At 40.8% G+C, this 17839-nt stretch overlaps 1 protein-coding gene across 2 annotated transcripts in view; it reads left to right on the forward strand.

The window, feature by feature from the left end:
- The window catches only part of invs (inversin), a 243103-nt gene that overhangs the window by 219291 nt on the left and 5973 nt on the right, over positions 1 to 17839 (forward strand). For both annotated transcript variants that reach the window (XM_059972498.1, XM_059972500.1), the window contains one exon: positions 10241 to 10360. In XM_059972498.1, the coding sequence (XP_059828481.1) occupies positions 10241 to 10360 (120 nt within the window). The remainder of the gene's footprint in view (positions 1 to 10240; positions 10361 to 17839) is intronic.

The raw sequence follows: 17839 nt of genomic DNA on the forward strand, positions 1-17839 counted from the left end.
TCAAATTTATGATTAATTATTACTTTGCATGTAGGTGCTGCAGGGGTGGAATGCTATCTAACTATTTGCTGTAAATGGGGAAGTGCTTTAAGTTTGTGTAACTGAAAGTGGCAAAATGTAACGTGTCGTATTTATTTATCACATGGGAGATGGTATCTTGACATGTTTCTTAGTAACTGAATTCACTGTGGGCGTGCTTCCTGTTAATAGTATTTGCAGGTTGGTAGATCAGTCAATGTAATTTGTTTCAAACTCCTGCCATCTAACACTTGGAATGACAAAAGTCATATCCTGGCAATCTAAGCAAAAACAGGAATTGCTCAGCAAACCAAACAGCATCTATCGAGACAGATTCCGACTGACTTGCTGAGTACGTAACAGGAGGGAACGTATACCATGCAGTCCTTTGAGCCTGCTCTACTATTCAATTAACATCATCTTCTACCTCAGCTCTATTTTCTAGTCCTACTCCCTTAACACCTGTATCCCTTTCTGCCTGGAATGTATCAGTTTCTGAATTGAATGAACACAAAAACTGAGATTCCATAGTTGTCCAGGCAATTCTAAATGTTTACCAGCCTTTGCATAAAGAAATTTCTCATTTCGAAGTTGAATTTATTGTCATATCAACAAGTACTTGTACACACAGGTGCAATGAAAAATTCACTTGCAGCTTTCACAAAATACATAAATTAACTATATTCACTCTTACAAGAGAACACAATTAGAACATAAAAACAAAGTCCATTTTATCCCAAGATGGCCAGAGTGGTTATAGTATTGCTAAACTAATGATTAGGACTTTGCTGGTTAGTTCAACAATAAGATTTCAAAGCAAGTATATTATGAAAGTACCTCTATGCCCCATGTACTACCTTCAGATCATTTTCTTGCAGGCATTCACAGTTGAATAGAGAAATATAATAGAATCAATGAAAAACTACACACAGACAAAAACTGACAACCAATGTGCAAATTAAAAAAAATGGAACAAAGTAAATAAACAATAGAAGATTAGGTGTAGAGTCCTTGAAAGTCTATAGGTAGTGGAATCTGTTCAGAGTTGAGTTAAGTAAAGTTATCTACACTGGATCAGGAGCCTGATGGATTAGAGTAATAATTGTTCCTGAATGTTGTGGTGTCGGGATCTAAGGTGCCTTTACCTCTTGCTAATGGTGGTAGTGAGAAGAGTGCGTGGCCTTGGATTATGGGGGTCCTTGATGATGATGGATGCTGCTATCTTCTGACATCACTCCTTGTAAATGTGCTCAATGATGAGGAGGGTTTTGCCTGTGATGGACTTGGCTGTATCCACCACTTTTTGTCAACTTCTCCATTCCTGGGCATTGATGTTTCCGTACCAGGCGTGATGCACCCAGTCAGGATGTTCTCCTCCATCAGTTTCAGATGAAATGCCAAATCTACGCAAATTTCTAAGAAGTTAGAAGTGCTGTGGTGCCTTTTTTGTGCTGGTACATATGTGCTAGTCTCAGGACAGAGCTTGATATGGTAATGCCAAGGAATTTAAATTACTGACCCTCTCCACCTTCGATCCCCTAATGACCTCTGGCTTCTTCCTCTTGTAGCTAATAATCAGTTCTTTGGTTTTGCTGACGTTGAGTGAGAGGTTGTTGTTCTGGAACCATTCAACCAGATTTTCAATTTCCTTCCGGACACTAATTCGTCACCAACTATGATTTCATCAACAATAGTGGCATTATCAGCAAATGCAAGTATGACATTGGACTTGCACTTAGCCACACAGCCATGAGTATAAAGTAAGTGGAGCAGCGGGCTAAGCACATAGCGTTGTGGTGCACCTCTGTTGCTGGTGATTATGAAAGAGATGATGTTGCCAATCCATACTGACTGAGATCTGCAAGTGAGGAAATCAAGGATTTAGTTACATAGGAGGGATTGAGGCCTAGGAGATTAGTGATTAGTTTTGAGGGGATAATGGTGTTGAAAACTGAGCTGTAGTCAATGAAGAGCATTCTGACGTAAGCATCTTCATTGTCCGGATGTTCTAGAGCTGAGTGAAGAGCTAATGAAATGGCATCTGCTGTTGCTGTGTTGTGACGGGAGCCAGATTGGAGCAGTTCCAAGTCACTTCTCAGACAGGAGTAGATATGCTCCATGACAAACCACTTAAAACACTTCATCATAGTGGAGATAAGTGGATGATAGTCATTGTTACCACATTCTTCTTGGGCACCAGTATGATTGAAGCTTGCTCGAAGTAGGTGGGTACCTCAGACTGCTGAAGCAAGAGGTTGAAGATGTCAGTAAACACTCCAGGCAGTTGATTAACACAGATCTTCAGTACTCAGCCCAGTACCCCATCCCTGCCAGTTGCTTTCTGTGGGTTCACCCTTCTGAAGGATGCTCTCACATCAGCTTCAGACTTTTAAATCACCGAGTCATTCGTGAAGGTACTTCTGTGTTCTCTTGGTCAAAGCAAGCATAAAAGGCATTGAGGTCATCTGAGAGCAAAACCTTGTTGTCATTTATGTTGCTTGGTTTTGCTTTATAGGAGGTGATGAGACTCATGCCCTGCCACAGCTGTTGAACATCCTTCTGTGATTTGGGATCACTCTGCAATTGCCATTTCACATATGAGGTGGCTTTCCAGAGGCTGTACCTGGACTGCTTGTACTTTCCTGAGTTACCAGTCCTGCCTTAACTAGCCCTCTGCAGATTGTAGATCTATTGATTCATCCAAGGCTTCCGGTTGGCAAAGACTATGAATGATTTTATAGGGACACACTTGTCCACGAATGTCAATAGACAATAGACAGTAGGTGCAGGAGTAGGCCATTCGGTCCTTCTAGCCAGCACCGCCATTCACTGTGATCATGGCTGATCATACACAATCAGTACCCAGTTCCTGCCCTCTTCCCATATCCCTTGACCCCGCTATCTATAAGAGCTCTATCTAACTCTCTCTTGAAAGCATCCAGAGACTTCTCCTCCACTGCCTTCTGGGGCAGAGCATTCCACATATCCACCACTCTCTGGGTGAAAACATTTTTCCGCATCTCTGTTCTAAATGGCTTACCCTTTATTCTTAAACTGTGGCCTCTAGTTCTGGACTCACTGATCAGCAGGAGCATGCTTCCTGCCTCCAGCGTGTCCAATCCCTTAATAATCTTATATGTTTCAATCAAATCTCCTCTCATCCTTCTAAATTCCAGTGTATACAAGCCCAGTCACTCCAATCTTTCAACATATGACAGTCCCGCCATTCCAGGAATTAACCTTGTGAACCTACGCTGCAATCCCTCAATAGCAAGAATGTCCTTCCTCAAATTTGGAGACCAAAACTGCACACAATACTCCAGATATAAAGTCTTTATGTTTTCCAGTTACAATGTCTTCTGCTGTGAAAGCATATTCTCCTTTATCAAAATCCTCCAAGATCATAAATCGCTTATTTTCTTAGTAAGAGGCTCATCAAGTCCATATCGGCTCTGAGAGCAGTCACATCAATATGCTCCCTCATTATCTTCCTGTAACCTATGCAAGGATAGTAAGGGTGGGGAGAGCCAGAAATGGATAACAAAGGAAATAAAGGAGGGCATAAAACTAAAATCTCATGCATAAGAAGTTGCCAAGAGTAGTGGGAAACTGGAAAACTGGGAAAACTTTAAAAAACAACAAAGAGCCACTAAGCAAGTAGTAAAGAAAGGGAAGCTAGATTATGAAAATGAACTTGCACAAAATATAAAAATGGATAATAAGAGTTTCTGTAAGTATATGAAGTGGAAAAGGGTGGCCAGAGTGAATCCTTTGGAGGACGAGAAGGGGTAATTGATATTGGGTAATGAGGAAATGGCCAAGGCTTTTAATAACTATGTTGTGTTGGTTTTCACAGTTGTGGACACGTCTAATGTACCAAAGAGAGATTATATGGATATGCTTGGAGGTGAGGACCTCGATACAATAGCCATCACTAAAGGGGTAGTGCTGAGCAAACTTGTGGGCCAAGAGATAGAGAAGTCCCCTGGTCCTGATGGAATGCATCCCAAGGTACCGAAAGAAATGGCAGAAGTTATAGTTGAGGCTTTGGTGATAATTTACCAAAATCCTCTGGGCTCTGGGCAAGTCTCGGCAGATTGGAATAAGGGAATGTCACGCCACTTTTCAAAAGAGGATGTAGGCAAAAGGGAGGTAACAAGGCCAGTTAGTTTAACATCTGTAGTTGGGAAAATGCTTGAAGCTGTAATTAAAGAAGAAATAGTGAGGCATCTAGAAAGAAATGGGTCCATCAGGCAGATGCAGCATGGATTCAGCAAAGGCAGGTCTTGTTTGACAAACTTACTGGGGTTCTTTGAGGATACAACAAGTGCAGTGGATAGAGGGGAACAGATGGACATTATTTACTTGGATTTCCAGAAGGCGTTCAAGAAGTTGTCACATAAAAGACATCCATAAGATAAAGATGCATAGAGTTGGGGGTGATGTATTAGCATGGATAGAGATTTAGTTAACCAATAGAAAGCAGAGAGTTGGGATACAGGTTGTTATTCTGGTTGGCAACCAGTGGTGAGCGGTGTGCCTCAGGGGTCAGTGCTGGGCCCACAACTGTTCATGATATACATTAGCGATCTGGAAGAGGGGACCAAGTTGAGAGTAAGTTTGCTGATGACATTAAATTGAGTGGAAAAGTAAATTGTGCGGAAGATACAGAGGGTCTGCAGAGAGAGATATAGATAGGTTAAGTGAGTGGGCAGGGGTCTGGCATATCGAATACAATGTTGGTAAATGAGAGGTCATCCACCGGAAGGAAAACTGGAAGAGCAGATTATTATTTAAATGGTAAAAAATTGCAGCAGGCTATCAAGAAGGCAAATGGAATGTTGGTCTCCATTGCTAGGGGGATTGAATTTAGGAGCAGGGAGGTTATGTTGCAACTATACAGGGTACTGGTGAGGCCGCACCTGGAGAACTGCATACAGTTCTGGTCTCCTTACTTGAGGAAGGATATACTAGCTTTGGAAGTAGTGCAGAGGAGGTTCACCAGTTTGATTCCAAAAATGAGTGGGTTAGACTATGACTGTTACTTTCTGTAATTTATTTATTTCTATATTATCATGGAATGCATTCACAACCCCCAAGATGGCGGTGCAATGCAGTTTGCAGCAGCCACTCCAGAGTTAGCATCTGTTATTTGTTAAACGGGGTGCCGTGCACAATCCTAATCTAATGAAAAACTGACGTGGGAGCACGGAGGAACATCTGGAGATCTCCAGAAAGGCCTTCTTCATTGCTGCTACTGTTGTGAAGTCCGAGTCTCTGCTGAGAAGAACAGGCCCCAGTCCTCGGGGTCGCATTACCAGTGACCATTGGTGGGGGCGTCGTAGTGCACTCGACAGAGGATGGTGCTCAGAGAGGCTATGCCAGAGAGGATGGTTGGAGGCTCGGAGGTTCGACAGACCCGGAGTCCACTGCGGTCGGGGCGCTTTCACCGTGTGTTGTGTCTGTGAGGCTGGGTCCGACGGAGCTTGCATTGTGTGCTGCGTCTGTGAGGCTGAATCCGACGCTGTGGAAGTCTATAGCGGGGGTACTCCCTTCTGCCGCCTGCATGGGATGACGAGTCTATCGGGACCCTGAGGACTTGTAGAAACTGTGTGGTGGTTTCTTTTGAACTTACAGTCTTTTAACATCTTTGGAGTATTTTTAATGTGCCCATGGTCTGTTTTTTTTTATCAATTATGGTATTATCTGCACTATTGTAACTATAACTATATGTAACTATGTGGTTTTGTGTAGGTTTTGTAGATTTTGGTTTGTTGGGTGGTAGAGTTGGTCTCCTGACTTGGTGTATCTGGGTAGTCTTGTTTTGTCTGGTGGATTTGGAGCTCCTTTCTGGGGAATGCGCTAAGATGGTAGCGCGATATTAATATGCAGCAGCCTCTCGGGACTCTGGATTTGGGGATTACCAAACATTATGTGGATTTTCTGGTGTAGTCTGTTTTGTCATGTGCTTTTTGTGATATCATTCTGGAGGAACGTTGTCTCATTTTTTAACTGCGTTGCATTCGTGGTTTCTAAGTGACAATAAACTGAAACTGAACTGTATTGCTGCCACTATGTTAACAAATTTTTACGACATACGCCAGTGATATTAAACCTAATTCTGATTCTCATTAATCTTGTGCGGTTAACAATGCTACATCAGCTAGCGGAATTACAGGGAAAGTGTTTATCATTGTCATATGATGTGGCCAATCATGGTCTTATTGGCAATTTTTCCCACAGGAGCAGTTTTTATCCCACCTTCTGGGCAGTGTCTTTACAAGATGGGTGACCCCAGCTGCTATCAATACTCTTCAGAGACTGTCCGCCTGGCATCAGTGGGTGCAGAACTAGAGCTTGTAAAATGCACCAGCTGCTCATATGACCATCCACCTCCTGCTCCCAGGGCTTAGGAGGGGGAGCAGCTAAGCAGATGCTACACCTGACCTGCAGGATAGTGGAGGGAAGGAGTGCCTTACACCTCTTTTGGTAGGGGCATACAGTACCTCCATCCTGCCGCGCAATGGGAAATATTAACATTAAAATAATGTCAGTGTCAACATCCTTCTTTGTTGACAAATCAATCTGGCAAAATTACTTGATTTGCAACTTGTGTTCCTTCCTGTCCAGTTATTTAGCATTCAATTACTTGCTTCAATATTTACCAAGGAAAAGGATATGGAGGACCAGGAGATCAGTGCTATGTGTATAAGTACACTAGGGTGTTTAGAGGTCAAGGTGTAAAAATTGTTTGGTCTTCTAATAAGTATTAAGGTGGATAAGTCCCCAGGACCTGACGCAGCTTATGCCAGGTTATTGAAGGAGGCAAGAGACGGGATTGCTGGGCCTTTGACCAGTATCTTTCTGTCTTCTCTAGCCACAGGCAAGGTCTGGATGACTGGCCAGTGGCTAATGTTGTATCTCTATTTAAGAGGGGAACAAGGGAAAATCCTAGGAACTATAGACCAGCTAGTCTCGTGTCAGTTGTAGGGAATTTGCTGGAGAAAATTCTTAGGGATAGGATTTATGAGCATTTGGAAACCCATGGCCTAATTAGGAAGAGACAGCATAGCTTTATGCATGGCAGGTTGTATCTTACCAACTTGACTGAGTTTGTTTGACAAGGTGTCAAGACAGATTGATGAGGGTAAGGTAGTGGGTGTTGTCTATAAGGATTTTAGTAAGAGACAAAATGCCTCTTTAGAGGCTATTCCAGAAGATAAAGATACTGAAATCTGTGGCAAATTGGCTGTTTGGATTTAGAGCTGGCTTGTGCGTGGAAGGCAGAGGGTAGTGGTTGAAGGGACTTACTCAAACTAGAGGTCTGTAACTAGTGGAGTTCGTCAGGGATTTGTGCTGTGTTCTCTGCTCTCTGAAATAAGTGTAAATGACCTGGTTGAAAATGTAGCTGGGTGGATTAGTAAATTTGAGAATGATACCAAGATTGGTGGAGTTGTGGATAGTGTAGAAGACTTGCAATCAGTACAACAAGAAATAGGTCAGTTGCAGATATGGACAGAGAAATGGCAGATGGAGTTTATCCAGATGAATGTGAGGTGTTGAGCGAAAGGTTATTGTCCTGGTACCACTCAGACAGATGTTCAGTCTCACTCCTTTATGCTTATTCATCACCACCTTTGATCTGGTCTACAACAGTGGGCTTGTCAGCAAACTTAAACATGGCATTGGAGCAGTGCTTAGCCACACAGTCATAAATGTAAAGTGAGTAGAGGACGGGTCTAAGCACCTGTGCTTATCGTGATTGTGGAGGAAATGCTTTTGCTAATACAAATTAACTGGAGTGTGCAAGTGAGAGAATTGAGTATCCAGTTGTACAAGGAGGTACTGAGGCCAAGGTCTTGGAGTTTAATGATTAGTTTTGAAGGGATGAAGTTATTGATTGCTGAGCTGGAGTCGATAAAGAGCATCCTGATCTATACACCTTTGCTGTCCAGATGTTCCAGGATTGAGTGAAGAACCAATGCGATGGCATTGGCTGTCAAATTGTTGCATATGCAAGTTGGAGTGGATCCAAGTCACTTCTCAGGCAGGAGTTGGTATGTTTCATCACGAACCTCTCAAAACACTTCATCACTCCAGATGTAAGTGCTCCTGGATGATAGTCATTGACACAGGTCACAGCGCTTTTCTTGGGCACTGGTATAATTGAAGCCTGCTGTAAGCAGATCAGTACCTTAGACTGCCCACGTGAGAGGTTAAGGAGCTCAATGAATAAGCCAATCAGTTGGTCAGCACAGGTCTTTAGTACAGGGCTGGAAGCTTTTCATGGGTTCATCCTCCTGAAGGATGCTCACACATCAGCCTCAGAGACCGAAATCACAGGATCATCAGGGGATGTGGGAGTTCAGGATGGTTCCTCCATGTTTTGATTGTCAAAGCAAGTATAGGCGGCATTGAGCTCACCTGGAAGCGAAGCCCTGCTGTCGCCCATGTCGCTTGATTTAACTTTTAAAGAGATGATAATATTTAAACCCTGCCACAACTGTTTGAGCATCCTTTGCTGATTCAAGCTTAGTCCAGATTTGCCACTTCACTCGAGAGAGATCATAACTGGACCTCTTAGAACTACATATCAGATAATTGCACAATTAAGTTTATTGTAGCTTTTATTTTTTAGTCCCTATTCTTATTTATTTGTAAGCATTTATGCACCTCAAAAGTCTGAGCAGATGACATTCTGCAGATGCTGGAAATGCAGAGCAACACACACAACATGCTAGAGGAACTCAGCAAGTCCGGTAGCATCAATGTAAATCAGTAACTGTTGACGTTTGAACCAAAACCCTTCATCAGGACTGGCTGATGAAATTTTGATGAAGGGTCTCGGCCCAAATTTGTTTCCATAGATGAAGCCTGGCCTGCTGAATTCCTCCATCATTTTTTGTGTGCTGCTCAAAAGTCTGAGCTTGGGTTTGATGAGTATATTTGTAGAATACGTGGTACTCTTCCTCATCTCTAGAGAACTATTTTTATTTGTAAATAAAACATATTGAAGAAAACTAGACAACAAAATTTAAGAGCTTTCTTCAGGTTAGAAAAATGTACAACCATTATTGAGTTATTTATGATTTTCAGAGTATAATGGAATTTAATCCCTAATGTACTAGTTCAAATACCAAAAGCTGTTTTTATCAAAACAGAGTATTAGTCGCTGTAAATAAACCACAGCGTAAGTATCTCTGCAGCTCGAGAAACAATACTTTCATCAACAGTGAGTGGCAAAATGCAAGATTAACATTATAGCTTTAACATATAGCAATAATTTAACATCCTTCAGATCTAGACAAAAACTTTGCTACAGATTATGGCAGTTATTACATTGAAATATCTTGATTTTACTCCAAAATAGTAAAATGATAACTGAAAATTAAATGACAAACTGCAGAAAATTTTTCACAGTATATGAAATTTGCAACCTTTGTTTTATTTTCAGAGCCTGCTATAATGCTTTTTATTTTACTGACCTTCCATCTGCATCTGTGTTCATTTGTTTTAATGGTATGTTAAGAAAGGCTTAATGAACACTAGATTTTTCATTGTAAAAGGCTAGTTTCCTTCATTCACTTCTGCATGAAAATTGAGAAGAAAATGTCTTCATTTAAAGCATTTTCCAAAAATCCTAGATCAAACTTTATATCCATCTTTCAGTTGTATATAAATGATATAAATGATTCCCCCTTTGAATTTTGTAGTCTTTGACTTCACCTATTAAATGAGTGAAAGCAACCAATTTAAAAATCAGTAACTAAATTTGTATTCACCTTTTTGTTTAAAAATAAACAATTTTATTACTGTTGATACCTGCTGAATTCTCTATCTAATTCTACAATTTTGTCATAAATCATTGATTTCCTACAAGTCAACCAAACCAACACCTTTTACTTCAAAGATGTTCTTTAAATTAAATTACTTGTGTTAAATAACAGCATACAATTGAAGTCCTTTTTAAATAAGCACCGACTCTGTATTACTAATTCATATTTTTAGTTTTGTGCTATTTACTCAAGGAGCTTATAAAGTCTGCAATTTTTTTATAATTAGAGACTCGGGGTAGTCTTCCTTAGTTTATAGTGTAAAATTATCAAGTTCTTTGATCCTATAACAAATGTAAATATTTGGCTAGAACTTTTTTAAAATTGAAAAATATTGAACTGTGAATTGGGAATAGACTCTGATCAATTGCTTACCTTGCACTACACAGCTGGAACCCCTGTGAAAAGCATGTTTCGAAGAGTCAGATCAGCCTGCAGTACATCTCTGGGTTCTAGGAATCATTCCCAGGTTATGCTTGGCTTGACCTCCTTCAGCGGGCACAATCACTGTAAGTACAGTGAGTTATGAATGAAGAAACTCTTGTTTGTTTTATTAACTGCCATACAAATTAAAGCCTATTTAAGATTTGAAGAATGTCATTAGCAGAGAGTTACAAGAAAATACTCCAGCATTTACACCCATTTACTTTAGAGAATGTCTGAATCTTAAAATGATGAAAGAGTTTGAACAGAGAAAATGTAACTGGCATTTCAATTTCAAATCATACAAACCCTCAGCCTTTGGAATACACATCACTTACCTGGTTGGGTGCAGCTACAACACTTAACAACTGAACAAGTTTGTCATTGACTTCATTCCCTCCTCCAGTTTCCAGGCTGAACCTAATTATTTTTAGCTTTGACATCCAGTTAATTTTTTGTCAGGCTTCTGGGTTATAGACTTGTCATCACAAAGATGACTGACTTACATAGAAAATGCTGTAAGTTCTCAGCAGGTCAGGCAACATCTGTGGAAAGATGTAAGGTTCTGTTATCCATTGATGCTTTGTAAACCTAAGTGATTAATGATGTCCATTGAATAAATCAGGAAAATCCAGTAGTCAAGATCAATTGTAAGACAATCTAATAAATAAATCTAATTCTAAGATCAATTCTGTATTTTCACATAGAGGTAGCAGCAGGATGACATTGTTGCAGTGTTTTTCCCCATCTCTTCCTCAATTCAAGTTTCTAGTTCTATGGATTCCCCTTGCTGATGCTGCCTCCTCTCCTTGGCTTTGGTTATGATGCCTATCTAGGTTCTTGCTTCAAGAACTATCCTAGACATTGATTTCATTTTCTACTTTTTAGATTCATGATTCCCAGAATGTGATCCTTGGGATCGCACATCTGTCATATGGGGAGAGATTGCTAGGCCATTGACTTCTAGAGCTTAGAAGGATAAGAATTGATCTCATTGAAACACAACATTCTTAGAGATGCTCAACAGTGTAGATGTGGGGGGATGTTATCCCTGACTAAGGATTCTAGCACTAGCAGACATGGTCTTAAAATAAGGGGCAAGTGTTTCATTCTGAAATAAGGAGACAAATCTTTACTGAAAGGCAAATAAATCTTTGGATTATCTTAGAACTGGAAAGTTATGATGGTTTAGGAATAGGGCAGGTTTGAAATCAGACAAGAACTTGAATAATGAAGCAGACTTCAGGCACTGTTTGATCTACTTCTGCTCCTAAGACTTATGTTTTTATGTAACAAAATGTTTACAATTAATTATGACTGATGCATTTTTTTCTGATTCATTCAGTAAAAAATTCTCCAGGTGGCAGGGTCCAGGACATCTCGGATCAAATCCTCAGCATTCTTCAATGGTGGGGAGGCGGGGGTGAACTGTCAGAGGTCATGGTTCATGTGGATACCAATGACATAGGTAGGATAAGTGGCGAGATTCTGCAAAGTGAATTCAGGTAGTTAGGTGCTAAGTTAAAGAGCAGCACCTCCAGCATTGTGATCTCAGGATTGTGACCCTGCCACATGCTAGTGAGGCCAGAGTTAGGAAGATTATACAGGTCACTAAGATCACTAAGGAGTTGGTGTAGGAGAGAGGCCATCATTTTTTTTTTTTGGATCATTGGGTTTTCTTCCCGGGAAATTGGGACCTGTTCAGAAGAGACTGCTTGCACCTGAACTGGAGGGTGACTAATATCCTAATGTGAAGGTTTGCTGGTGCTGTACAGGGTGGGGGTTAATGTGAGTTGTAGGGGGGTGGCAACAAGAGTGCCAGAACAGACAGTGGAGAGGTTGTGGACACAGATGCTGTTTCAACCTCAGACAGCTTCAGGAATCAGAAGGTTGAGGACGGTGCAACTAACGTCCTGAGTTGTGTATATTTCAATGCATGAAGTATCGTAGAAATGGCAGAGGAGCTCAGCATGGGTCAACACATGAAATTATGGTATTGTAGCCATTAGTGAGACTTGGTTGCACAAGGAGGAGGACTGGCAGCTGAATATACCGGGATTTCATTGTTTTAGATGCAACAGACTGTAAGTAATTAAAGGAGGGGGTGTGGCATTACTAGTCAGGGGAAAAGTCACAGCATTGCTCAGTCAGGACAGACTGGAGAACTTGTCTAGTAAGTTGTTAAGGTGGAACTAAGGAATAAGAAGGATATGTGGCTATATTATAGACCACCCATCTATTGATCATAACACATTAGTTTCAAGGTTAATATAGAAAAAGATAGGTCTGGTCCGCAGGTTGAGATTCCAGATCGGAGAAAGGCCAATTTTGATGGTACCAGATGGATCTGGCAAGTGTGGATTGGGACAGGCTGTTTTCTGACAAAGCTGCACGTGGTAGGTGGGAGACATTCAAAAATGAAATTTTGAGAGTACAGTAATTATATGTACCAGTCAGAATAAAAGGTGAAGATAACAGGTTTAGGGAACTTTGGTTTTCAAGAGATATTGAGGCCCTGGTTAAGAAACAAATGGAGGTGCATAGCAGGTGTAGGCAGGTAGGAACAAATGAGGGGCTTATGAAGCAGAAAAAATGCAAGAGAACACTTAAGAAAGAAATCCAGAGAAATAAAGGAAGGCACGATGTTGCCCCAGCAGACAGGGTAAAGGAGAAACCAAATGGATTCTGTGGATACGTTAAGAGCAAAAGGATTGCAAGGGACAAAATTGATCCTCTGGAAAATCAGAACAGTAATCCATACTTGGAGCCAAAAGAGATGGGGAGATCATAAATGGATTTTTTGTATCAGTATTTACTCATGAGAAAGAGACAGAGTCTATAGAAGTGAGGCAAAGTGGCATCGACTTCATGGACTGTGTATAGATTACAAAGGAGGAGGCAAATCAGGGTGGATAAATTCCCAGGGCTTGACGTGTTTCCTTGGGTTTTCAATCTTATAGAATTTTTTGAAGAAGTTACCAGGAAAGTTGATGAAGGCAGCGCAAGGCACTTGACAAGGTCAGGAAGGTTCAGTCACTCAGCATTCAAGGTGAGGTAGTAAATTGGATGAGACATTGGCTTTGTGGGAGATCCCAAAGAGTGGTAGCAGATGGTTGCCTGTCTGATTGGATGCCTGTGACTGGTGTAGTGCTGCAGGGATTGGTGCTGGGTCTGTTGTTTCTCATCAGTGTCAATGATCTGGATGATAATGTGGTTTTCCTGATCAGCAGATTTGCAGATGACACCAAAATTGGGGATTGTAGTGGGAACTGGGAATGCAGGTCCATAATTCATGAAAGTGGTGTCACAAATTGATAGGGTTGTAAAGAAAGCTTTTGAAACATTGGCCTTCATAAATCAAAGTATTGAGTACAGGAGATGGGATGTTATGTTGAAGTTGTAGAAGACATTGATGAGGCCTGATTGGAATATTGTGTGAAGGTTTGGTTCCTACAGGAAATATATAAATAATGTTGAAAGAGTATAGAGTAAATTTACAAGGATGTTGCAAGGACTGGAGGACCTGAGTTATAAGGAAAGTTAAACAGATTAGGACTGTATTCCTTGGAACATTCAAGATTGAGGGGAGATTTGATGGAGGTATACAAAATTATGAGGGTTATAGATAGGGAAAATGAAAACATGCTTTTTCCACAGAGGTTGGATGGAACTACAACTGGGCTCAAGGGTAAAGGGTAAAAGGTGAAAAGTTTAAGGGGAACATGAGGGTAAACTTCAGAGGATGGTGAGACTGGAATTAGCTGCCAGCACAAATGGTGCATGTGAGCTTGATTTGAATGCTTAAGAGAAGTTTGGATAGGTACATGAGTGGTAGAGGTATGGAAGGCTATGGTCTTGGTGCAGGTCAATGGCAGTAGGCAGATTAAGTGGTTCAGTGTGGACTAGAACTGAAGGGCCTGTTTCTGTGCTGTACGTTTCTATGACTCTATTCCATTGATACTGCTTTCAAGAGTGTCTGTGATCATATACTACCTCCCTCTCCTTTAAAATTCTCTTTAAGATTCATGTCTGACCATACCTGAGATGGCTTGGCACTGATCTTCTGTAGATCTGAACCATCTTGGAAAATATTGTTGAAAGCATTGTGGTTGTTACTTACATTGAATATAGGCAAATTGAATTCTTCTGTTGGTACTTTGGTAACATTTGCCTACACGTTATTCTTGTCATTCTGAACACTGCTGTAGTTGATCTTGATTAGTTACTGATGACCAGCGTAGTTTGCAACAGAGGATATTGTAAGAGGAGATTTTAACTGTCTGAATATTGACCGAGCTTGGCAAAATTTGTTTATGAGGGTTTTCTGAGCAGCATGAAGAGAAACAACTTTACTTGACCTTAACTTGGGGAATGCGGTCAAGCAAGTGATTGAAGTGGCCATGGAGGCATACTTTGGAAACAGCAAACATAGTTTGATAAGTTTCAAGGTAATCTTGGAAAAAACAAAACTGGTTCTTGAGTTAAAGCCCAGAAATGATAGAAGGTGGGTTTTTATTGTGTAAGACAGGACCTGAGAGAAACAGATTAGGAAACGCTGCTAGACATTTTTGTTTGAAAGTGATATAGTGAGAGTTCAAATTCAGCATATTACTTTAGAGTAAAAGGCAAAGATAGTAGGCTTAGGGAACCCTGGTTAATGGAGGATACAGAAGAATTAATGGAGGAAAAGGAGGATGTCCAGGATGGGAACTTGTTCCTTGTAGCTGTTTGTTCACTTGGGTTTATAGGAGAAAATACAGGCAATTAGGAGGGCAGAAAGGGACCATGAAAAGAGATAGCTGAAGAGATTGTGGAGGAATTAGTAATGACCTTTCAAGGAGCAACAGATTCTGGCATGGTTCTGAGGGACTGAAAAATTGCAAATGTCACTCCACTCTTCAAGAAGGGAAGGAGGCAGAAGGAAGGAAATTATAGGCCAGTTAGCCTGATCGCAATGGTTGGGAAGATGTTGGAGTCGATTGGTAAAACGTGGTTTTGTGGTACTTTGAGGCACATGACAAATAGGGCAAAGTCAGTATGGTTTCCTCAAGGGAAAACCTTGCCTGACAAATCTGTTGGCATTCTTTGAAGAAATAACAAGCGGCATAAGCAAAGGAGAATTGGTAGATGTTGGATTTACAGAAGGCCTTTGACAAAGTACTGCTCACAAGGCTGCTAAACAACATAAGAGCCCTGGTATTACAGGGAAGATACTACAAACCCCATTTCCAGAAAAGTTGGGATATTTTCCAAAATGCAATAAAAACAAAAATCTGTGATATGTTAATTCACATGAAACTTTATTTAACTGACAAAAGTACAAAGAAAAGATTTTCAATACTGACCGACTTTTACTGACCAACTTAATTGTATTTTCTAAATATACACAAATTTAGAATTTGATGGCTGCAACACACTCAGCAAAAGTTGGGACAGAGTTAAAATAAGATTGAAAAATGCACAGAATATTCAAGTAACACCGGTTTGGAAGACTCCACATTAAGCAGGCTAATTGGTAGCAGGTGAGGTATCATGACTGGGTATAAAAGTAGCGTCCATCAAAGGCTCAGTCTTTGCAAGCATGGATGGGTTGCAGCTCACCCCTTTGTGCCAAAATTCATGAGAGAATTGTTAGTCAGTTCAAAAGGAACGTTTCCCAATGCAAGGTTGCAGAAAATATAGTTCTTTCAACATATACAGTACATAATATTGTGAAAAGATTCAGAGAATTCAGACATCTCAGTGCGTAAAGGGCAAGGTCGGAAACCACTGTTGAATGTGCGTGATCTTCGAGCCCTCAGGCGGCACTGCATAAGAAACCGTCATGCTACTGTGACAATTATAGCCACCTGGGCTCGGGAGTACTTCGGAAAACCATTGTCACTTAACACAGTCCATCGCTGCATCCAGAAATACCTTGAAACTGTATTACGCAAGGAGGAAGCCATACATCAACTCTATGCAGAAACGCCGGCGAATTCTCTGGGCCCGAGCTCTTCTCATATGGACCAAAAGACTGTGGAACCATGTGCTGTGGTCGGATGAGTCCACATTTCAGCTAGTTTTCAGAAAAAACGGCCGTTGAGTGCTCTGTGCCAAAGATGAAAAAGACTATCCTGATTGTTATCAGTTAAAGGTGCAAAAGCCAGCATCTGTGATGGTATGGGGGTGTATCAGTGCCCACGGCATGGGTGAGTTGCATGTATGTGAAGATACCATTGACTCTTGAGGCATATATTAGGATTTTAGAGAGACTTATGTTGCCATCAAGGTGACATCTCTTCCCGGGATGTCCATGTTTATTTCAGCAGGACAATGCCAGACCACATTCTGCACGGGCTACAACAGCGTGGCTTTGTAGACACAGTGCGTGTGCTTGACTGGCCTGCTGCCAGTCCAGATCTATCTCCTATTGAAAATGAATGGCGCATCATGAAGAGGAGAATCAGACAACGGAGACCACGGACTGTTGAGCAGCTTAAGTCTAATATCAAGCAAGAATGGACAAAATTTCCAATTGCAAATCTACTACAATTAGTATCCTCAGTTCCAAAATGATTAAACAGTGTTATTAAAAGGAAAGGTGATGTAACGGAATGGTAAAACATACCTCTATCCCAACTTTAGTTAAGTGTGTTGCAGCCATCAAATTCTAAATTTGTGTATATTTACAAAATACAATTAAGTTGGTCAGTAAAACTATTGACAATCTTTTCTTTGTACTTTTGTCAGTTAAATAAAGGTTCACGTGAATTAACTTATTACAGATTTTTGTTTTTATTGCATTTTGGAAAATATCCCAACTTTTCTGGAAATGGTTTGTAGCATAGAAAGAGCATTGATTGTGTTAGTGAATTTTGGGTTTAGGTTATTTAATTTAGCAAATGGCTTTGGCTACCAGTCTTCTGCCTTTGAATATGTACTGTGGATTTAACTTGGAACAATGGATTCCTAAAAGCTGTGAATCCCAGTCCAGATGATGCTGACATCTGTGGTATGGAGGCAAATCAGATGGTGTGAAGGTTGTATATGAAAGGAATATCATACAAGGAACATTTGATGGCTCGGCATCTGTACTCACTGGAATTCAGAAGGATGAGGGGGAATATCATTGAAACCTTTCAAATGTTGAAAGGCCTAGACAGAGTAGATGTGGAAATGATGTTTCCCATGGTGGGGGAGTCTAGGGCAAGAGGGTACAGCCTCAGGATAAAGGGGCACCCTTTCAAAACAGAGATGCGGAGAAATATCTTTAGCCAAAGGGTGGTGAATTTGTGGAATTTGTTGCCACATTCAGCTGTGGAGACCAGGTTGTTGGGTGTATTTAAGGCAGAGATTGATAGGTTCTTGATTGGACATGGCATCAAAGGTTACGGGGAGAAGGCTGGGAACTGGGGCTAAGGAGGAGTAAAAAGGATCTACCATGATTGAATGGTAGAACAGACTTGTTGGGCCAGATGGCCTAATTCTGCTCGTATGTCTTATGATCTGATATGGTTTCAAAGAAAGCATTGTTCACACATTGAAAATATGGAGTTGCCTTTTGATAAAATAGTAAACCCCAT

The sequence above is a fragment of the Hypanus sabinus genome, chromosome 6 (assembly GCF_030144855.1).
Source record: "Hypanus sabinus isolate sHypSab1 chromosome 6, sHypSab1.hap1, whole genome shotgun sequence".
Lineage (NCBI taxonomy): Eukaryota > Metazoa > Chordata > Chondrichthyes > Myliobatiformes > Dasyatidae > Hypanus > Hypanus sabinus.